General features: G+C 45.7%; 1 protein-coding gene across 3 annotated transcripts in view; it reads right to left on the bottom strand.

Annotated features, from left to right (window-relative positions):
• Positions 1 to 4618: 4618 nt before the first annotated feature.
• The window catches only part of Abcb9 (ATP binding cassette subfamily B member 9), a 43530-nt gene continuing 24918 nt past the window's right edge, over positions 4619 to 23230 (bottom strand). For all 3 annotated transcript variants that reach the window (XM_045133145.1, XM_045133144.1, XM_045133146.1), the window contains exons 8-12: positions 21265 to 21453; positions 19482 to 19655; positions 13901 to 14060; positions 7964 to 8100; positions 4619 to 6697 (exon numbers count right to left, since the gene is read on the bottom strand). In XM_045133145.1, coding sequence (XP_044989080.1) covers positions 6437 to 6697; positions 7964 to 8100; positions 13901 to 14060; positions 19482 to 19655; positions 21265 to 21453 — 921 coding nt within the window. In that variant the 3' untranslated portion in view covers positions 4619 to 6436. The remainder of the gene's footprint in view (positions 6698 to 7963; positions 8101 to 13900; positions 14061 to 19481; positions 19656 to 21264; positions 21454 to 23230) is intronic.

Raw genomic sequence — 23230 nt, forward strand, 5'->3', positions numbered from 1 at the left:
TGTAGTTATCCTAATATCTGACAGGATAGACTTCAAACCAACATGAGTGAGGAAAGATTTTTTTAAAAAGGTCACTTTATGTTGATTAAATGAAAATTCAATAGGAAGACATTATACTTCTAAACATATTTGCACCTAACATGGGTGCTCCCAATTTCTTCAAACAAACAGTATTAGATTTAAGGTCACAGATAACACCAAGCACAATTGTAGTGTAACCCCCTCTCATATATCGACAGGTCATCCCAGCAAAATGAAACAGAGACATCTGGATTGAATGATGTCATAGAACAATAGAATAGGACCTAAGAGATATCTATAGAACATTCCATCCAAGTGCTGCAGAATACACATTTTTCTTAGCAGCTCATGGAACATTCTCTCAAAGACCATCATAATAGGAGGAAAAGATCATGACAACAAAATAAAAAAAAGACTGATTGAGAAGGGGAGGAGATATGGTGGGGTGTGGAGTTTCAACGTGGAAAGTGGGGGGAGGGAATTACCATGGGTTATTGTCTACAATTATGGAAGCTGTCAATAAAAAAATAAATAAATTACAGGTGGAGAGATGGCTTAGTGGTTAAGGCGCTTGCCTATGAAGCCTAAGAACCCAGGTTCGAATCTCTAGGCCCCAGGTAAGCCAGATGCACAAGGTGGCACATGTGTCTGGAGTCTGTTTGTAGTGGCTAGAGATAACTTAATAAAAACTAAAATTAAAAAATATTGAAAAAATGAGGTGGAGGGCTCGGGAGATGGTTCAGCAGTTAAAGGTGTTTTATTACAATTTTATTACTATCTGGGTTCAATTCTCCAGTCTCTAATTAAAGTCAGATGCACAAAGTGGCACATGCATCTGGAGGTCACTTGCAGTGGCAAGAGACCATGGCACACCTGGTCTCTCTCTCCTTGCAAATATAAAAATAAGGTAGAGCCTGGCATGGTGATATACATTCTTTAATCCCAGCACTCAGGAGGCAGAAGTAGGAGAACTGCCATGAGTTCAAGGCCAGCCTGAGACTACATAGTGAATTCCAGGTCAGCCTGGGCTAGAGTGAGATGCCACCTCAAATAACCAAAAGAAAAAAGGTGGAGAGTGCCTAGGATGTTCAATTTTATTTTTATTTATGAGAGACACACAGAGAGAGAGGCAGATAAAGAAAATGGCTACACCAGGGCCTCTGGCTTTATGTGGGTACTGAGAAATCAAACCTGGGTCCTTTGGCTTCACAGGCAAGCGCCTTAACCACTAAGCTATCTTTCCAGCCCAGGATAGCTATAATTTTAAACAGTAAAATAAATAATAGAAAATATCAAATGTTGATGAGGACACAGAGAAACTGGAACTGTCATGTACTGCTGGAGGGAATGCTGCCTTTTTTGTTTATTTTTATTTATTTATGAGATAGAGAGAATGGGCATGCCACAGCCTCCAACCACTGCAAACAAATTCCAGGTGCATGTGCCAACTTATGCATCTGGCTTACAGGGGTACTGAGAAATTGAACCTGGAAGTAAGTGCCTTAACTGCTAAGCCATCTCTCCAGCCCACCTTTTTTGTTCTTTGAGATAGGGTCTCACATTGTATTTAGCCCAGTTTGGCCTTGAACTTAAGGTCTTGGCCTCTCGAGTATTCCAATTACAGGCCTGAGACACCACACCCAGCTTGCTGATGGGAACACAGACTAGTACAGCTACAATGCCAAACAGTTTGGCAGGTCCTCAAGTGGTTAAACAGAGCCATCTGATAATCCCACAATGGCACTCCTCAGTGTATGCCCAAGAGAACTATAAATAGATGTCCACACAAAGGCGTGATCACTCACAGAAACACTGTTCTCATAACCAGAGGTGGAGGCAACCCAAATGTCCACCAGTGGGTAAATGTGTGGTCTGTTTATATGATGGAATACTATTCAGCCATAAAAAGGAATAAAGTTCTGACACATGCTACAATGTAGATATACATTGAAAACACGATGCTGGGGGCTGGAGAGATGGCTCAGAGAATAAAGGTGCTTTCTTGCAAAGCCCATTGGCATGGGTTTGATTTCCTAGTTCCCACATAAAGCCAGATGCACAAAGTGACATAGGCATCTGGAGTTTATTTGCAGAGGCAAGTGGCCCTGGCATTCCCATTCTCTCTCTCTTTTTTATTTGTCAAGGTAGGGTCTCACTCTGGCCCAGGCTGACCTAGAATTAACTATGTAGTCTCAGGGTGGCCTTGAACTCATGGCAATCCTCCTACTTCTGCCTCCCAAATTCTGAGATTAAAGGCATGCACCACCAGCCCTAGCCCATTCTCTCTCTTAAATAAGTAAATAAAGATATTTTTAAGGAGAAAACATGGGGCTGGAGGGATGGCTTAGTGGTTAAGGCATTTGCCTGCAATGCCAAAGGACCCAAGTTTAATTCCCCAGGACCCATGTTAGCCTGATGCACAAAGGGGTGCACACATCTGGAGTTCATTGGCAGTAGCTGGTGGCCCTGACACATCCATTCTCTCTCACTCTCTTCCTCTTTCTCTGTCAAAATAAATAAATAAAAATAAATTATTTTTAAAAAATAAAAAGAAAAAAGAAAACATGATGCCAAGAGAAGGCTGTCAAACAAAGCATCTTTTAGTTTAGTTTTCTTTCTTTCTTTCTTTCTTTCTTTCTTTTTTTTTTTTTTTTTTTGAGGTAGGATTTTGCTCTAGTCCAGGCTGACCACAATGGCCTCAAACTCACAGCAATCCTCCTACCTCTGCCACCCAAGTGCTGGGATTAAAGGCATGCGCCACCATGCCTGGCCAAAGCCTCTTTTTTAAAATTACTTTTTTGGGCTGGAAAGATGGCTTAGCCATTAAGGCACTTGCCTGCGAAAGCCTAAGGACCCAGGTTTGACTCTCCCACGTAAGCCAGATGCACAAGGTGATACATGTCTGGAGAGAGAAGAGTATGCATGTGTGGGCCTCCTTCTGCTGCAAATAAATTTCTGATTCATGCACCACTTTGTGTATTTGGCTTTACATGGGTACTGGGGAATTAAACCCCAGGCTGTCAAACTTTGCAAACAAGCACCCTTAACCACTGAATCATCTCCCAGCCCCATACAAGGCCTCTTATTGTGATTCCCTGATGTAATTAATGTTCAGGATGGGCAATTCCAGAAATGCAGAAAGCAAGGTGGTAGTTGCCAGGAGTTGGGGTAGATGTTGGGTGCTTTTTGGGGGGTGATGAAAAATGTTCTGGAATTACAGTGTTGTTTGTGCCATGTTATGAGTGCACAGATGTCACTACTGATACATTTGTACAGTGTGTATTTTAACTGAAAAACCGCTATCACTAAATACAACTGGACTGAATCATGGAACAGAAAAAAACGGGTGGACAAATTGGTAAAGCACAGGAGCTTGGAACTCCACTGGCAGTGAGGGGTCTGTGTTTATTGGTTACAGTTGTGAGGTGTTTTTCTAAGGGACTGTGAGAGCAGCACAGAACCTCTTGTATTGACATGCATCTTTTCTAATCTAAAAAGCTTCCAAAATAAAACTTTTTTAAAACTTTTTTTTTTTAAATCATGGATACCTCCTAAAGAGAGGATAGCGTGGTCTCTTGAAGGTTCTTTTTGCTACTGGGTTTGAATTTACAAACTGGGGTGTTGGAGCTGACTCTGGGCTCTGCAACCTGGGAGGGAAGGGGAGAGACAGGATGATAGAAGAGGGTGAGAGGGGCCTGAGGGCCCAGGAGCCTTTGGGAGATATAAACTTCTTGACTGGGAAGCTCCAGGGGCTTGGGGGAGCAGGACTACCCAACATTGAGAGTGCAGGCTCATGAGCCACCACTGAAGATGACTTCTAGGTGTGTCCTATGGGTCCTGCTTTTGTGAGGACAACTTAAGGGAACCTAAGGAAGGCAGTGAAACTTATACCTCACAATGTAGTAACCCTGAGCTCTTAGTCCTTCTGCTCCTCAAAGCAAGCAGGAAATTCTAAAGTTGACACAGCCAAGCTGCAAGTTCGTCTCTGATCCCTCAAGTGACACCTACTGCAAGTCCGGGACCCTATTGGGAAGAAGGGTCTTTGCACATACGACTAAGTTAAAGGGCTCAAGGTGAAATCACCCTGGATCACCCAGGTTTACCTAGTGGCAATGACCTTAGAAAAGAAAGCAGAATGAAAGACCTGAGACACATGGGACATGGAGAAGGTCAGGTGATGACGGAGGCCCAGGCTGGAGTGATGTGGCCACCAGTCAAGGGGCACAAAGCTACCACAAACTAGAAGAGGCAGGGAGGCTCCTCCGTGAGAGCCAGCCATCAGAAGAGAAGGTTCATGACATGCTGCATTTTAAACTTTTGGCCTCCCAAATCATGAGAATAGGTTTTTCCCTTTTGAGCACCGAGCTTGGAGCTATTCATTACAGCAACAATAGAGAACCTTCCTCCTTGTAGAGACTGCTGCCCAGGGAGATCTCAGAGGCAGGAGGTCCTGCTGCATTACACACTTCCTTTTGGACAAGGGCTCTGAGGCCCAAGAGTAGAGGCTAAATGGAATATCACTTACAGCAGTCTGGAGTCTCCTCAGGGCTGAATGTAGCTCACCTATGTATTTTGTTGGATCTATACACGATTAAAGAAACATTTAAAAATGTATTTATTATGGAATAGTATAAGAACAGCAAGAATGTAGATAATATAATACCCGATAACTTTTCAGTTGTCTATATTTGTATGTTCAGCTTGTGGGACCCTGGGCTGTGTGACAAAGGATAAGTCAACTTCTCTGACTAGATTCATGAACATTAAAGCGGGGAAAAACTGGCCTCTGAGGGTGGTTGTGAGGGTTAGATAAGCTGCATGAAAAGTGCTGGGTGCTTCTCAGATTCCAGGGGAGCCCTTGGCCTGACCACATTCTTATAATTCTCATGCTTCTTCCAGAAAGAAAAGATGGTTAGTTAGCTCAAGGCAGGTTCAAACCCTGAGGACAAGCAGGGGACACAGGTGGCCATAGTCAGATCTTGGGCCCCACTTTATCAAGGAAACACACATGTGGTTGACACTGGGCTGGATACAATGTAAAGGGACTGGCAGGTTATAGAGCCTCTCTTCAAGGATCTCTGGTGTCCCCATAACTCAGGGTTATGCAAGGCAACACACGCCTGTAATCTCTAGGGCAAGAGGATTGTGAGTTTGAGCATAACCCATGAGCTCTTCCAGGTTTCTCTTCCCGCAGAGCTGTGCTACGGGTGGGTTTCTCTATGCTATGGACCAGTGGGTGTGGGGGGCCTCACCCTGATGGACAAGAACAGGTGCTGTCTGCTGGGCCTCAGCTGTCATGATACACAGAGGTCCCTGGGATTTGGAGACTCTGTATAGGCCCCATGAAGACAGACAGATGACTACAGAACTCTGTGCTTGCACTATTGGTGCCATAAAGAACACAGAAACTTGGGCTCCAAGACATACCACCCAAATTCCCTCTGCATCTCTTCAGGCAGGGCTGGGAGAAGAGTCAGAGCTGGAGAAAAACCTAACCAGGGCACAGGTCAGAGGTAGTACACTTTATTGACCCGGTCACCCAATATTTCACAACCCTGGAACAAAGCCAGACTTTGGGCTTTGTCACAGCCCCATGCACCAATCAAAGATAATACATCTGGCAAACAACCATGGGGCCTCCCAACCACAGAGCAGCATGGGTGGAGGGGAGGGGAGGGAAGGGTGCCAGCCAGAGGGAGAGCCAAGGGTCTTAAGCGCTGGGTGTGGGACTGTGGGCACCCCAAGGCCCACCAGGCTTGACCAGCCCCTCACTCCCCTGTTGAGGTTAGTAGTGGTTCACAGTGAGACTGGCTTTGATTGGCAGGGGAGTGATGGACACACAGCCACCTCCCATTCTCCTGCCCACCCTGGGCCTGACTCACCAAGTTGGGAGGGGAGGGACAGAAAGGTCAACCCCTTCATCCCCTCTAGGAACAGGGAAGCCCCTTCTCTGGAGGGGCAGAGGGCAGTGCCAAGTTCTCTGTGGACATCCCTGGGGCAAACAGAAAGGATTGTGCACTCCTGGCTCAGTAGTGTCTAGAATATCTTGGTGAATATGTCCACCATTAGTCCCAACTAGAAGGTTTTTAAAATCTAAGAGTTGACTGGAGTGCCTCAAACCAAGCAGTAAAAACACCTGGCAAGACCTTAGTTTAAAAAGGTGGCTCTGCCTTGGCAGGAGACCAGGTGGTGGGAAGACAGCAGGGGATGGTTCATGGCAGCTAGACAGTAGGTGCCCTGGGGTGCAGGGTAGAAGGAAGCAAGATGCAAGAAGCTGTGAAACATGGGACGTTGCAGGTCACCCTCCAGTGCCACGGCCTGAGCTCGGAGGGCAGCTGGGGGCTGCCCGGCCCCACGGGCACAGGTATCAGGCAGATGCAGGTTCTGTGCCCACAGGGAGAGGTAGGCCCTGAGGTCAGGCCTTGAGATTGCCATTGCCTGGTGGGTCCTTGTGGCTGGCTGTGTAGTCCGAGGGGGGCTCCAGCCCCAGCATCTGGCGCTGTACCAGCTTGGCGTAGAGACCACCCTGCGCCAGCAGCTGCTGGTGCGTGCCCTGCTGCACCACGCGACCCTTGTCCAGCACCACAATGAGGTGCGCGCGCTCTACAGTGCTCAGCCGGTGTGCGATGATGAGCACTGTGTGTCTCTGCAGGTTGCCGTGGATGGCCTGCTGGATCTACAGGACAAAGGAAAGCCAGCTCAGGGGCTACACAGTGCCACCTCTGCCTGCACCTCCTTGCAGATGCTTGTCTGTAAGGGACGGGCTGGAACAGAACCTAATTCCTGGGTGGACCCCCCCCCCAACCTTGGCACAGTGTTTATTCAAAGTTACATTTCTAAGTGATGGGTTTTTTTGGTTTTTGGTTTTTGTTTTTTTTTTGAGACAGAGCTTAGGGCAAAACGTAAGGGAGAGGCTGGGTGAACAGAGACCATCCTTAACTATCAGCCCAAATGTTCACTCAGACCAACAAAATCAGGCAACTCACTTCTACTTGTCACTCAAATCCAATTCCAGAATGAGCCCCAAGGCTTCTGCCCCCTAGTTTCCCTCTCTTGCCCAGCCCTATCTGCTCCCCTTAAAATATATTCTTATTTATTTTCATGTAGCCTGGGCTAACCTTGAATTCACTATGCAGTGAGGATGACCCTGAACTGCTGATCCTCCTTCCTCCATCCCCTGAGTGTTGGGGTTACAGGTGTGTGCCAACATGCCTGGCCCCTTAATATTTTGATCAGTTCTTGGTGGATACCTGTTTCCACCGGCTTCTTATTTCAGGGTACAATGCAAATTCCTGTTGAACTTCTTCCACTGTGAAACTATTCCGTATGACACTGCATGCAACGTTTTGCACACAGTCTAAGCGAGGGTAGACGGTGAGTTTTAGTGACTATTGCTACCCATCATGCTTCACCACTTGCTACAGGCTGATCATTGCTGCAGGATGTTACTGTGAGGCAACAGGCAAGAGTAGAAGGAGGTTCATGAAAACTCTCTGCTCCATTTACTTTAAACCTTAAAAGTGCACTGAAAAATTAGATTGATGCTGGGCATGGTGGCACATGCCTTTAATCCCAGCACTAAGGAGGCAGAGGTAGGAGGATGGCCATGAGGTCAAGGCCAGCCTAGGACTACATAGTTCCAGGTCAGTGTGGGCTAGAGTGGGACCTGGCTCATTTCTACAAGAATAAGCTACATGGTATCCCTTCTCTGCTGTGACATCTTTTTGCCTCTGTATCACTTCAGTAGTACAGCGTGGCTTTAGCTCTGCTCAGAACTAGAAGTCTGGGCCCAAGTGACCAGGCACAGACCTCCCTTCTAGGAGTTCTAAGAAGCTGACAGCCTGGAACCTGCAAGCCCATCCCTGCACCCAGTGGAGAGGGAGCCTGGTCACCTCCTGGGTGCTGCCTCTGCTATAGCAGCCCCGAGCCACCTGCCACTCACCAGGTACTCGCTCTCCGCATCCAGAGCACTGGTGGCTTCATCCAGGATCAGCACAGGCGGGTTTCGCACCAGGGCCCGTGCCATGGCCACCCGCTGCTTCTGGCCTCCTGACAGCTGGGCACCCTTCTCCCCTGTCTCTGCATTGAGGAGGTAAAGGTCATGTTAGTAGAAGGGAAGGCCCAGCAGCCTTTGGAAGCCTCTCCCTGAGCACAGGGCTTTCTAGGGGCTTCTAATGGCCACTGGCTGGATGCTTTGAAATGATGTTCTCACCCCATTCCAAATGCACAGATTAACCCTTTAGGCAAAGGGATACCATGCTGCCAATCAACCCTCATGCACTGGGCACCCCAATCTGTGACAATACACTGTGCTGGCAAGGTTCTGGTGCAAGTTGCATCTCCCACCTTCCCAGAGCAAATTTCCTGGGTGCCAATCACTGTATTGCAGTGACCAGGCTACTATGTATATGCTGCAGAGACCATGTGTCACCATCATAAAGGCACAAACCAGGACCAGGGTTTGTCTCTACAGCCTGGAGGTTGGTTCTGTCATGCACAACCACTGAGGCAGGCATTGTGTGTGACTAACAGCACTATTATTACCGAACAAATAACAACAACAAATAAACAATCATAACTCAAATGTCCATCAACTGAATTGACAGATCATTAGGTATATCATTATGCATTGCACCACTGGCCTACTGCCACAGTATATAAGTATGAGAGCCCAATCACTGGAATACTATGCAGGTGAAAAGGGAGGAAGAGGAAGTGGAGGAACACTTCATATATTAATGTGAAAAGTACACTAATATATGGCTGGTGCAGAATGTAAAGGAATTTTGCCCTGTAAAAAAGGACAGAGGGAATAAAATATACATTTGTATTTGCATAAGGAAACTCCAAAAGGGAGACAGACATGTTTTTAGTCTTTTTTTTTCCGAAGTAGGGTCTCACTCTAGCCCAGGCTGACCAGGAATTCACTATGTAGTCTCAGGCTGGGCTCGAACTCACAACAACCCTCCTACCAAGTGCTGGGATTAAAGGCATGCACCACCACTTTATATTCTGTCTTTATATTCTGGAAAGCTAGGGGAGGGTGATAGCAAGCTCAAGGCCAGCCTGGGTATATAGTGAACAAGACTGTATCTCAAAATCGTAAGAGAAACAAAGAAACTGTAACAGGTTTGTTGAAGGGATCGAGAAATGGTTCAGCAGTTAAAGGCACTTGCTTGTAAAATCTGTTGTTTCAGGTTTAATTCCCCAGTATACATAAAGCCAGATGCACATGAGCCTGGAGTTTGTTTGCAGTGGCCCATACTGATGTGCCCATACTCTGTCTTTCAAATAAATAAAAATATTTTGAAGCTGGGAGTAGTGGTACACGCCTTTAATCCCAGCACTCAGGAGGCAGAGGTAGAATCACCATGATGAGTTCAAGGTCACCCTGAGACTGCATAGTGAATTCCAGGTCAGCCTGGGCTAAAGTGAGACCCTACCTTGAAAAAAAAAATCCAACCAACCAACCAAACAAACAAACAAACAAAGAAACCAAATCCAAAAACTAACAAAATCTATTTATATGGTGGGCATGACAGGACACACCTTTAATCCCAGGACTCAGGAGGCAGAGGTAGGTGGACTGCTATGAGTTCCAGGCCACCCTGAGACTACATAGTGAATTCCAGGTTAGAACGGGCTCTAGCAAGACCCTACCTCAAAAAATCTGTACATTTTTTTAAAGAATCTTTTATTTTATTTATTTTTTAAATGATTTTTATTTATTTGACAGAGAAAAGATGGGGAGAGAGAGAGAATGGATGTGCCAGGGCCTCCAGCCATTTGCAAATGAACTCCAGACGCACATGCCCTCTTGTGCATCTAACATGGGTTCTAGGGAATCAAACCTGGGTCCTTTGGCTTTGGAGGCAAATGCCTTAACCACTGAACCATCCCTCCATCCTGTATATATATATTTTAATATTTTTGTTTATTTTTATTTATTTATTTGAGAGTGACACAGAGAGAAAGAGGGACAGAGAGAGAGAGAGAGAATGGGCGCACCAGGGCCTCCAGCCACTGCAAATGAACTCCAGACGTGTGCACCCCCTTGTGCATCTGGCTAACATGGGTCCTGGGGAATCGAGCCTTGAACCGGGGTCCTTAGGCTTCACAGGCAAGAGCTTAACCACCACTAAGCCATCTCTCCAGCCCTGTATATATATTTTTAAAAATAAGGTTTGTTGCAAGTAGAAAAAGACTAGGAATGAGAATAGGGATAAAACTGTTCATTGTATATCTCCTCATTGTATCTGCCTCTCAAGCACTGGGATTAAAGGCATGCAGCACCACGCCTGCCTCTCCTCATCATTTTTAACCTATAGGAGGAATGGGTAGATGTTGAGCAAAGGATATGTTTGATAACCTTTACAGAGGGAGAACAGGCTGGTTTAAGAGAGGCACTGAGACAAACTGCCTTCAGATTGGAATGTTACTAGAATTTTTAGCACCATCTGTAGGACACCATACAGCAGGGTCCCAAAGACAGAGAGAGAAAAGCTTCAGTTTCAAAGAACAAAGCAAGATGTCTCTTCTTCTTTTTAAAAATTATTTATTTATTTATTTTACATTTTCACGAAGGGGAAAGTTTCATACCACATGACTGGCCTACATGCTAGAAGCCACAGAGGCCCTGGATAGGGGTGAGAAGAGTTTGGAAGGTACCACAAAAGACTCAAGGCCATAATTCAGATGGCCTTGGGTCCCCTGACAATGGGGGGGGGGGGGTTGGTCCTGCTTTTCACTAGGTCTTGGGCCCTGGGTAGCATCTGGCCTCTTAAAGTGACTACATTGGTGTTCTAACAGTTTTGGATGAAAGGATTAAGTTCCAGGGATCTACTATAGTCATGGTGATTACGATTAATACCAAAGTATTCAATATCTGCACATTGCTAGGAGAGGTTTTTCCCAAAAGAGATATGCATGGGAAATAATATGTATGTTAATTAGCTCAATTTAGGCAGTCCACAATGTGTATGTATTTCAAACTATTCTTCTGCACACCAGAAGTATATATAGCTTTTATGTCATGGAAGGATTAAGCCTGATTCAGTAGCTCTTATCTATGATCCTAGAACAATGGAGGGAGGAGGAGAAGGGTCTCATTGCAAGTTCAAGACAAGCCTGGGCTACAGAGTGAGACTATGTCTCAAAAACAAAATAGGCCAGGCATGATAGTGCATACCTCGGGGGGCAGAGGTAGGACGATTATCGTGAGTTCAAGTCCACCCTGACACTATATAGGGAATTACAGGTCAGCCTGACAAAATACAAAATAATCTATTTAAATTATTTACTGGGGGCTGAAGAGATTGCTTAGTGGTTAAGGTACTTGCCTGCAAAGCCAAAGGACCCAGGTTTGATTCCTCAGGACCCATATGGGTCAGATGCACAAGGTGGTACATGTGTCTGGAGCTCATTTGCAGTACCTGCAGGCCCTGGCACACTCATATTCTCTCTCTCTCTCTCTCTCTCTCTGTCTGTCTCTTTCTCTCAAATAAATAAATAAAATAAGTTATTTATTGGTATAAAATTAAGTGGTTATAGTAACTAATACATATTATATGTATATTTTAAATTTATTTGAGAGGAAGATATATAGAAATAGGCAGATAGAGAAAGAGAGAATGGGAGCACCAGAGCTTCCAGACACTGCAAATGAATTCCAGATGTGTGCACCCCCTTGTGCATCTGGCTTATGTGAGTCCTAGGGAATCAAACCTGGATCCATTGGCTTTGCAGGCAAGTACTTTAACCACTAAACCATCTCTCCAGCCCATATTATTATGCATATAAATTATACATAGATGCAGTTTTTTTAATGCTTAAAGAAAGGAGAGAAAGAGAATATGAGTGTACGAGGGTTTCCTGCCACTGCAAATTCTAGGTGCATGTGTCACTTTGTGGACTTAGCTTCATGTGGGTATGGGGAAATCAAACCCAGGCTGTCAGGCTTTGCAAGCAAGTGCTTTTAACTTCAAAGCCATCTCTCCAGCCTTTTTGTCGTTGTCATTTTTTGAGGTAGGGTCTTGCTCTAGAACAGGCTGACCTGGAATTCACTATGTAGTCTCAGGGTGGCCTTGACTCACAGCAATTCTCATACCTCTGCCTCCCAAATGCTGGGATTAAAGGCATATGCCACCATGTCCAGCTTTTTTTTTTTTTTGAAACAGGGTCTTAGTATATAGCCATAGCTGGCCTCAATTATCCTACAGCTCAGGCTGGCCTTGAATCTATGGCAATCATCCTACTTCAACCTCCTGAGTGCTAGGATTGCAGGTGTGCATTACCATAGCTAAGTATGTATTATCACTTATTTTTATGCTTTGTTGTTTTTGAAAGAGGGTCTCACTCTAGCCCAGAAAGAATGAGAGCTCACTCTGTAGCCCAGACTGTCTCCAAACTAATGCAATCCTCCTACCTCAGTTTCCCAAGTGCTGGAATTATAGGCATGTGCCACCATGCCCAATGGTAAATATGAAGTTTTTAAAATACTTTTAAAGGGGTTGGAGAGATAGCTTAGCAGTTAAGGCATTTGCCTACAAAGCCTAAGGACTTTGGTTCAATTCCCCAGGACCCACGTAGCCAGATGTACAAGGGGCAAACACATCTGGAGTTCGTTCTCAGTGGCTGGAGGCCCTGGCTCACCTATTCTCTCCCTCTTTCTGCCTCTTTCTCTCTCTCAAATAAATAAAAATAAAGTTAAAAACTATTTTTAAAAATATTTTTATTTGAGAGAGGGGAAGAGAGAGACTCAGATAGAGAAAGAGAAAATGGGCACATCAGGGCCTCCTAGCCACTGCAAACAAACTCCAGATGTATGCACCACCTTATGCATCTGGCTTTATGTGGGCACTGGAGAAACAAACCTAGGTCCTTTGGCTTTGCCAGCAAGTGCCTTAACCACTCAGCCATTTCTTCAGCCCTAAAATATTTTTTAATATTTTATTTTTATTTATTTGACAGAAAAAGAGTGCGGGGGGGGGGGAGAGCGAGTATGGGCGCACCAGGGCTTCCAGCCACTGCAAACTCACTCCAGACTCGTGCATCCCCTTGTGCATCTGGCTAACGTAGGTCCTGGGAAACAGAACCTGAGTCCTTTGGCTTTGCAGGCAAACACCTTAACTGTTAAGCCATCCCTCCAGCCCCTAAAATATTTTTATTTAGACCACGTGTAGTGGTGCACACCTTTAATCCCAGCACTTGGGAAGCTAATAGGAAGATCACTGTGAGTTCTAGACCAGCCTAAGACTAATTCCAGGTCAGCTTGGGCTACAACAACACCCTACCTCAAACAAACAAACAAACAAAAATTTATAAGTCAGGTGTGGTGGCACACACCTTTAGTCCCAGCACTTGGGAGGCAAAGGTAGGAGGATCACTGTGAGCTCGAGGCCACCCTGAGACTACATAGTGAATTTCCCTACCTTGGAAAACAACAACAACAAAATTATATACTTACTTGCAAGCAGAGAGAGGTACAGAGAAGAGAGACAGAAAGAATGGGCATGCCAGGGCCTCCAGTTGCCACAAATGAACTCCAGATACATGCAACACTTTGTGCATCTGGTTTTTATGTGAGTACTGGGGAACTGAACCTGGGCTGTCAGGCTTTGTAGGCAAGGACCCTTAACCACTGAGGCATCTCTCCATCTCTCCAGCCGAATATGTATTATTTTAAATAATGTTTTGAATGGAGGAATTGTCATACAGCATTGTGATATACCAAATGTCACCCAGTTGACTGCTTTAACTGGTAATGTCTATATTGAGTATCTTATCAATGGAAGGAAAATGACACTATAACAGAGGACAATGCTTAACCGAGAGTCACATCTCTAAGGGTGACCTCTGGAGGTGACAGTGGGCTTGGTACCTGTGCTGTAGCCATCCTGAAGCTCCATAATGAAACTGTGAGCGTTGGCCTTCTGTGCAGCCTCAACCACCATCTCGAAGGGCACAGTGGGAAGGCCATAGGAGATGTTGTCTGTGATGGAGCGGGCGAACAGCACGGGCTCTTGGCTTACCAGAGAAATCTGTGGGAGAGGGGAAGGGGGTGAGAGAAGCGGGAAACACATCCATCCAGCTTCCACTGACAACTTTGCTAGCCCAGGCCTGGTGGACACCACGAGTCCCAGCGCTGAAGTCTGGACCACTGGCTGCTGTGAGTTGTGTCTTTCTTCTCAGCAGAGAGAGGCTGGTGTCTGCAGCCCCTCAGCCTCCCGGGAATGACATACAGAAGACTGCTGAGCTTGCAGCTCTGGCTTAGCCCAGTGCCTTCATTACTGAGTGGAACTCACTGTCTGATCCCTGTGTTGGATAAAAGAAAGTGAGCAAGAGAAGCTGGGTGTGGTGGTGCACTCCTTTAATCCCAGCACAAGGGAGGCAGTCAGAGGTAGGTGGTGCGTCTTGAGTTCAAGGTCAGCCTGGGCTAGAGTGAAACCCTACCTCAAAAAAAAAAAAAAAAAAAAGCCGGGCGTGGTGGCACACGCCTTTAATCCCAGCACTTGGGAGGCAGAGGTAGGAGGATTGCCGTGAGTTCAAGGCCACCCTGAGACTCCATAGTGAATTCCAGGTCAGCCTGGGCTAGAGTGAAACCTTACCTCAAAAAACCAAAAAAAATAAAAATAAAAATAAAAAAAGAAAGAAAGAAAAAGAAAAAGAAAGTTAGCAAGAGTATGTAGGCTGGGTCTGGGTATGGTGGCACATGCCTTTAATCTCACCACTCAGGAGGCAGAGGTGGGAGGCCACCCTGAGACTACATAGTGAGTTCCAGGTTAGCCTCGGCTATAGTGAGACCTTACCTCGAAAAACCAAAATTAAAAAAAAAAAAAAGACAGTATGTAGCAGTTAAAAGCATTTACTTGCAAAGCCTGCCAGTCTGGGTTTAGTTCCCCAGTACCCATGTAAAGCCTGATGGCTACTCCTTTGCAGTGGTGAGAAACCCTGGCATGTGTGTACACACACACACACACACACACACACACATACACAGAGTTAAAAGTATGTGTAGGGCCTGGAGGGATGGGTTAGTAGTTAAGGCATTTGCCTCAAAGCCAAAAGGACCCAGGTTTGATTCCCCAGAACCCACATTAGCCAGATGCACAAGGGGACACACATGTCTGGAGTTCATCTGCAGTGGCTGGAGGCCCTGGTGTGCCCATTCTCTCTCTTTCTGTCTCTCTCCTTCTCTGTCAAATAAATAAATAAATAAGTAAAAATAAAATATTTAAATAAAAGTATGTATAGGATGGCACTGCTACTGCATCTGCCAAGTCAGGAAGAAAGACCACAGCAGACCTCCTGGCAGCTACCCCCTCCCCACTCCTTTTTCTTTCTTTTTAAAAATATTTTTATTTATTTGCAAGCAGAGAGAGAGAGAAGAAAGACAGAACAGGTGTTTGAAGACCTCTAGCTACTGTGAATACTAGACACGTGCCATTTTGTGCATGTGACTTTACGTGGGTGCTAAGGAATTAAACCTGGGTGGTTACACTTTGCAGACAAATGCCTTAATTGCTGAGCCAACTCTCCACCCCCTTTCTATTTTTCTTCTTAATTTTTTTTAAACCTAAGAACACATTCTTTTTTCATTTTTATTTATTTATTTGAGAGTGACAGAGAGAGAAAGAGGCAGACAAGGAGAGAAAGAGAGAGAGAATGGGTGCACTAGGGCCTCCAGCCACTGCGAACGAACTCCAGATGCGTGCACCCCCTTGTGTATCTGGCTAACGTGGGACCTGGGGAATGGAGCCTCGAACCGAGGTCCTTAGGCTTCACAGGCAAGCGCTTAACTGCTAATCCATCTCTCCAGCCCACTTCTTAATTTTTTAAAAAAAATATTTTATTTATTTGAGAGAGATAATTGTTGCACCAGGGCTCCAGCCACTGCTAACAACTCTGGACGCATATGCCACCTTGTGCATCTGGCTTATGTGGGTATTGGGGAATTGAACCTGGGTCCTTAGGCTTCAAAGGCAAGTGCCTTAAATGCTGAGCCATGTCTCCAGCCCCTTCTTTATTCCTCTCTTTGCCACCCAACCCCCACCATCAGTAGCTCTGGTATCTCTGTGCCAACCCTCAGGTTCTCAAGGTTAGTGTATGCTGATGGCATAAATACACTCCAGGAACAGCCCGTTCTTTGGTTAGGTTAGTATCCAACCTGAACACCCACACAAGACACCTTGCTCAATGTCAGCACAGGAACAAATTTTGAGGCTCCTTTTTCTTTTCTTTTTAAAATTTTTTTTGGTTTATTTTTATTTATTTATTTGAAAGTGACAGAAAGAGAAAGAGGCAGAGAAAGAGAGAGAGAATGGGTGCGCCAGGACCTCCGGCCACTGCAAACGAACTCCAGACGTGTGTGACCCCTGCTGCATCTGGCTAACATGGGTCCTGGGGAATCGAGCCTCGAACCAGGGCCCTTAGGCTTCACAGGCAAGCGCTTAACCACTAAGCCATCTCTCCAGCCCTCTTTTTAAATATTTGTAATCGTTTCATTTATTTATTCAAGACAGAGGGACAAAGAGAGACAAAGAATGGGCGTAGCAGGGCCTGTAGCCACTGCAAGCAAACTCCAGATGAATGTATCACATTGTGCATCTCGCTAATATGAGTACTGGGGAGCTGAAACTGGGTCCTTAGGCTTCGCAGGCAAGCACCTTAACCACTAAACGATTTCTCCAGCAGCACCCCCCCTTTATTTTTGGTTGTTGGAGGTAGCGTCTTGCTTAGCCTAGGCTGACCTGGAATTCTTTATGTTGTCTCAGGCTGGCTTTGAACTCACAGCAATTCTTCAACCTCTGCCTCTCAAGTGCTGGGATTAAACGTGTGTGCCACCATGCCCAGCCTCTTTCCTGTTTATTTACTCAGTCATCTCTACACACTTTGTGATCTGGAGCACAATATCCATGCTAGGTAAATAGCTGAACTCTACTGTTTAAGGAATAAACAATTTTTATACTATTTCTTTTTTTAAAAATGTTATTTATTTACTTATTTGAGAGAGCGAGAAAGAGGCAGAGAGAGAGAGAATGGGCATGCCAGGGCCTTCAGCCACTGCAAGCGAACTCCAGACATATGTGCCACCTTGTGCATCTGGCTTATGTGGGTCCTTTGGCTTTGCAGGCAAACGCCTTAACCACTAAGCCATCTCTCCAGCCCAAATAAACAATTTTTTTTAAATTTATTTATTAGTGTCAGAGAGAGTGAGTAAGAATGGACATGCCAGGGCTTCCAGCCACTGCAGACATGTGCGCCCCCTTGTGCATCTGGCTAATATGGGTCCTGGGGAATTGAACCTGGGTCCTCTGGCTTTTTAGGCAAATGCCTTAAACAGCTAAGCCATCCCTCCAGCCCAAATAAATAATTTTTGACAAAGAATAAAATTTGTCTGAGTTAGGCATGGTGGCACACACCTGTAATTTCCGTACTCAGGAGCCTGAAGCAGGAGAATTACAATGAATGCAAGGCCAGTTTGGGTTACATAACAAGATTCTGCCTCAAAAACAACAAATAAACCAAGCGTGGTGGTACACTCCCTTAATACCAGCACTCAGGAGGCAGAGGTAGGAGGACTGCCAAGAGTTTGAGGCCACCCTGAGACTACATAGTTAATTCCAGGTCAGCCTGGGCTAGAGTGAGATATTACCTCAAAAAAATAAAATAAAATAAATAGTAAGCTGGGGAGATGGCTCAGTGGTTAAAAGTGCTTTCTTTTTTTTTTTTTTTTTTGACTCCCCAGTACCCACATAAGCCAGATGCACAATAGTGGTGCATGCATCTGGAATTTGCAGTAGCTGGAGGCCCTGGTGTGCCCATTCTCTCCATCATCCATCCATTGGTATCTCTCTCTTCTCTCTTTTTCAAATAAATAAATAAAAATAAAATATTTTTTTAAAACTCAATTTTAAAGCTGGGCATGATGGTGCATGCCTTTAATCCTAGCACTCGAGAGGCAGAGGAAAGAGGATCCTCATGAGTTAGAGGCCACCCTGAGACTACATAGTAAATTCCAGGTCAGCCTGAGCTAGAGTGAGACTCTGCCTTGAAAAAAAAAAAATCAATATTGAGCCAGGTGTGGTGGCACACGCCTTTAATCCCAGCACTTGGGAGGCAGAAGTAGTAGGACTGCAGTGAGTTTAAAGCCACCCTGAGACTACATAGTGAATTCCAGGTCAGCCTGGGCTAGAATGAGACTCTACCTTGAAAAAAAAAAGTGCTTCCTTGCAATGCCTACAAACCCAGGTTCAATTCCTCAGCCACCCATGTAAAGCCAGAAAGGCATTTGTTTGCAGTAGCAAGAGACACTGGTGAGCACGTGCATGCACACAGACAAAAATAAAATTTAAAAAATAAAATAGGGTTGGAAAGATGGCACAACAGTTAAAGATGATTGCTTGCAAAGCCTGATGGTCTGGGTTCAGTTCGCCAGTACCCATGTAAAGCCAGATGCACAAAATAGCACATATTTCTGGAGTTTATTTGTAGTAGCTGGACAGCCTGGTGGGTCCATTCACACTCTGTCTCAAATAAATAAATAAAATATATGTATTTTATTTTATTTATTAGAGAGGAAGAGAGAAGGGGCACATCAGGGCCTCTAGCCAGTGCAAACAAACTCCAACATGTGCGCCACTTTGTGCATCTGGCTTTATATGGGTACTGGGGAATCGAAACTGGATCCTTTGGCCATCTCTCCAACCCTAAAAATATTTTAAAAAATAAATAACAGTGGGGCTAGATAGAGGGGTCAGCAGATAAAGCACTCATCGCATGAGTACATGTTCTGCAGCTCACTCCCCGGAACACATGTACGCATTGCAGAGTGCAGCGCTAGCTCTGTAACCCCAGTGCAGCTGCCGCCAGGAGAGAGACAGAGGCAGGGGATGCTGGAGCGCCAGCTAACCTTATGAATGCAGAGCAAGACCTGCCTTAAACGAGGAAGAAGACCAGCACCCAAAATTGTCCTCTGACCTACATGTGCACATTGTGGCGCATGGGCACCTGTGCTCACACCCATGAACATACACACACACGAACATGTACATACACACACAGAAAAAAGTCTATGCACAGTCAGTAGACACGAATCTCCTCAGTGCACAGTTGGGTGTGTCTGTATATGCGAACCCACAGGTACAGAGAGCCAACTGTGTATACTTTATGATCCTGTCTAGATGAAGATCAGACCAGCTAACAGAGCTGAGAGGTTTGGTGATGCACAGAGAAGGTAAAAGTAATGCAGTACAAGAAATGCTTGTCACACAAATCAAGTGGGACTCTACCCTGCAGACAGGGGGAGAGTAGGGGCACATGGGTGCTTACTGAGTGGCAAAATGTTCTACATCGTGAACTCAGTGGTGTGATGTCAGTGACAGTTCTTTGAACTGCACCCTCCTCTGCATGAGAAAGCTCATGAGAAAGAAAGTCAGACGAAGGAAGTCCACAGCACTCACCACACGGTGCAGGTACTTGTGGTCATAGGCACTGATGGGCTTGCCATCCAGCAGCACACGGCCACCCTGCAGGGGATAGAAGTTCTCCAGAATGTTGACACAGGAACTCTTCCCGCTGCCAGAGGGCCCCACCAGGGCTGTCACCTTGCCTGGGGATAGGCTGAAGGAGACGTTCTGCAAGGAACACAGAACATGTGGGGTCACTGCTCAGGTCTTGGGACTGGACAGTCTAGCCTCAGATATCATCTCCCTCTGCCCCATGTTCCTGTCTTCGTTAGGCACTACTGGCTTCTGACACTCTGATTTTATGGCAACTTTACTTTTTACTTATTTCTAATTTTTTTTTTTTTATTTATTTGAGAGAGAGAAAAAAAGAAAGGGAATGGGCACGCCAGGGCCTCCTGCCACTGCAAAGGAACTCCAGATGCACGTGGCCCCTTGTGCATCTGGCTTATGTGGGTCCTGGAGAGTCGAATCGGGAACCTTTGGCTTTGCAGACAAGTGCCTTAACTGCTAAGCCATTTCTCCAGCCCTACTAACTTATTTTTTTATTTGGTACTGGGGATGGGACCCAGGACCATGGACATGTTAGGCAAACACTACCATTGAGCTATATCCCCATACATTACAGTCCAGGCTGGCTTGAACTTGTGGCAACCCTCCCTCCTCACACTCCCAAATGCTGGGATTAGAGCCATGAGCCACCATGCCCAGCCCTAGCACTTGCTAGGCAAGTGTTCTACAGGAGCTAGACTCTAGCCCTCTTCCTAGTACATCTTATATGAAGTTATTTTTGGTGGTGGTGGGGAAATCTAAGACTTCATTTTAACAAGGGGTGAGGGAGAGAGGGGGAGAGAGGCTTGAGAGATTGCTCAGTGGTTAAAGCACTTGCCTGCAAAGCCTAATGACCTGGGTTCAATTCCCCAGTACCCATGTAAAGCCAGATGCACAAAGTAGCACATGCATCTGGAGTTTTCTTGCAGTGGTTAGAGGCCCTGGCATGCCCATTCTCTCTCTATCTCCTCTCTATCTATCTCTCTCTCTTTGCTTGCAAATAAATAAATAAGGAAAAAAAAAAAAAGCAGGAGAGAAAGCCGGGCGTCGTGGCACATGCTTTAATCCCAGCACTGAGGAGGAGGCAGAGGTAGAAGGATCACCATGAGTTCAAGGCCACCCTGCAAAGCCTAAAGACTCAGGTTCAAGTCCCTAGTACCCATGCAAAGCCAGCTGCACTAGATTGCTCATGAGTCTGTTCATTTTCAGTGGCTGGAGGCCCTGGCATGCCAATTCTCTCTATCTGCCCCCCCCCTCTCTCTCTTTTTGAGATAGGGTCTCACTCTAGCTCAGGCTGACCTGGAATTCACTCTGTAGTCTCAGGGTGGCCTTGAACTCATGGCAATCCTCTGACCTCTGCCTCTCAAGTGCTGGGATTAAAGGCGTGCACCACACACCCAGTTCTCTCTTTCTTTTAAATAAATAAATATATATATATATTTACAAAGGGGAGGAGAGAGAAGAAAGAAAGAAGTGAAGTGAAGGGAGAAATAGAAAAGGAGGTATGTACCAGAGAAAGAAAAGGGGAAGACTGGGGAATGCACATACCTGAGAAGCATATGACCCAGAAAAAGCTGGAGTCATTTTGTTACAGACATATCTTCTCTAACCACAGCCCAGGATCCTAGGACCTAGGACTTTAACTCACATACTTCTGGCTGTACTGCCAAGCCTGCTTTGAACCAGGACGTAGGACAGATGGTTCCAACAGCCCTTAAGCCCCTCTCACCTGCAAGACCTGGGTGTGGGGTCGAGTGCGGTAGGTAAAGGTCACATTCTCAAAGTCCACACGGCCCTCTAGGTGGTCAGGGGCTAAACTTCCATCATGTACCATGGTCGGCTGCCGGTCAATGAACTCAAACACCTTCTCAGCGGCCCCCACACCCTGCATCAGGCCACTGTAGACAGAACCCACAGACTGCAAGGAAGAGACACACATTCTGTTATAGTCCTACTCTTTTTACCTCACTCTTTTTATCATTATTATTATTGGAGAGAGAGAGAGAGAGAATTGGCATGCCAGGGTCTCAGCCACTTAATTAAATTCCAGATGCTTGTGCTACCTAGTGGGCATGTGTAACCTTGCATTTGACTCACCTTTGTGTGCCTGGCTTACATGGGAACTGGAGAGTTGAACATGGGTCCTTAGGCTTTGCAGGCAAGTGCCTTAACTGCTAAGTCATCTCTCCAGCCCCAACACCCCACTCTTGATACCCACCTGTGGTATCAGAGACGAAGGTGTGAGAAGAGCAGGGACAAAGCGGTGCTTGGTGCTACTACAGAAAACAATGATGATAAAGACATTATAAGGGTGGCAGTGAAACTTAATACCACTGATTGTCAAAGCATTAGCAGCCAGGGCCTTATGGTCATCACCAAGAAATGTCACCATCACCCTGCAGAGGAGAAGCTACCAACGTACCAGAGGAGGAAACGAAAGTGCTGAGAAGTTAAATGGTACAGCAAGTCTGTGGCAGAGCTGTCAATCCTTGCTTCCTGTTGCTACAGCATATTCTAAATTCATTTGTTTTGGAGACATTGTCTCATGTAGCCCAGGCTAAACTCAAACTTGTCATGTAGTTGAAGATAACCCTGAATTTTAGATCCTCCTTCCTTCACCTCCCAAGTGCTGAGATTACAGGGGTTCACCACCACACCGAATTTTATGTAGTGCTGGTGATCAAACTCAGGGACCTGCGCATGCTAGGCAAACACTCTATCTGCTGAGCTACTAATTTCCACTACTGAGCCCTAATTTCAATTTTTAAAATGGGTGGTAGGGGCTGAGGAGGTGGATAAGTGGTTAAGAACACTTGCAGAACCAGTATGAGGTTCTAAATTTAATCCCCAACATCCACATAAAAAGCTAGACATGGGGAGCTAGAAAGATGGCTCAGCGGTTAGGGTATTTGCCTGCAAAGCCTAGTGACCAGGTTCAATTCCCCAGTACCCATGTAAATCCAGTGGCACAAAATGGCTCATGCATTTAGAGTTCATTTGCAGCAGCTGGGGGCCCTAGTGCCCATTCTTTCTTCTCTCCATCTCTCTCTGTTTGCAATAAATAAAAACAAATTTAAAGCTAGACATGGCAATGTGTGCCTGTAATCCTGGTGATGAGGAGGGCAAGGTTAGGAAGGCTGTTGGGGCTCCCTGGTCAGCCAGCATGACCAAGAAACTGCAAGCCCTAGGATTAGTGAGAAACCCTGTCTTCAAGAAATAAGGCAGACAAATGATAGAGGACATCTGTCTTCCTCTGACTTCCATATATGTGTGCACACACCCCAAAAGATAATTTTTTTTCTTGGTTTTTTCGAGTAGGTTCTCACCCTAGCTCAGTCTGACCTGGAATTCACTACGTAGTCTCAGGGTGGCCTCAAACTCTCAGCGATCCTCCAGAAGCTGAAGGCCCTGGTCACCCATTCCCTGTCTGCCAGGCAGGCATGGTGGCATATGCCTTTAATCCTAGTACTCTGGAGGCTGAGGTTGGAGGACTGCTGTGAGTTGAAGGCCAGCTTGGGCTACAGTGAGACCCTACCTAAAACAAGCAAACAAAAAAATAGTATCATTAATTATTAAGATCAAGATGCCAGTTCAGTGTGGGCATGGCTTCTCATGCCTCTATCCAGAAGTAGCCAGTCACAGGTTCCTGTATCTTCCCAGTCATTTCTCTGCATTTGCAAAGATTTTAAGAATAC

Source organism: Jaculus jaculus, chromosome 13, assembly GCF_020740685.1.
Source record: "Jaculus jaculus isolate mJacJac1 chromosome 13, mJacJac1.mat.Y.cur, whole genome shotgun sequence".
Taxonomy (NCBI): Eukaryota; Metazoa; Chordata; class Mammalia; order Rodentia; family Dipodidae; genus Jaculus; species Jaculus jaculus.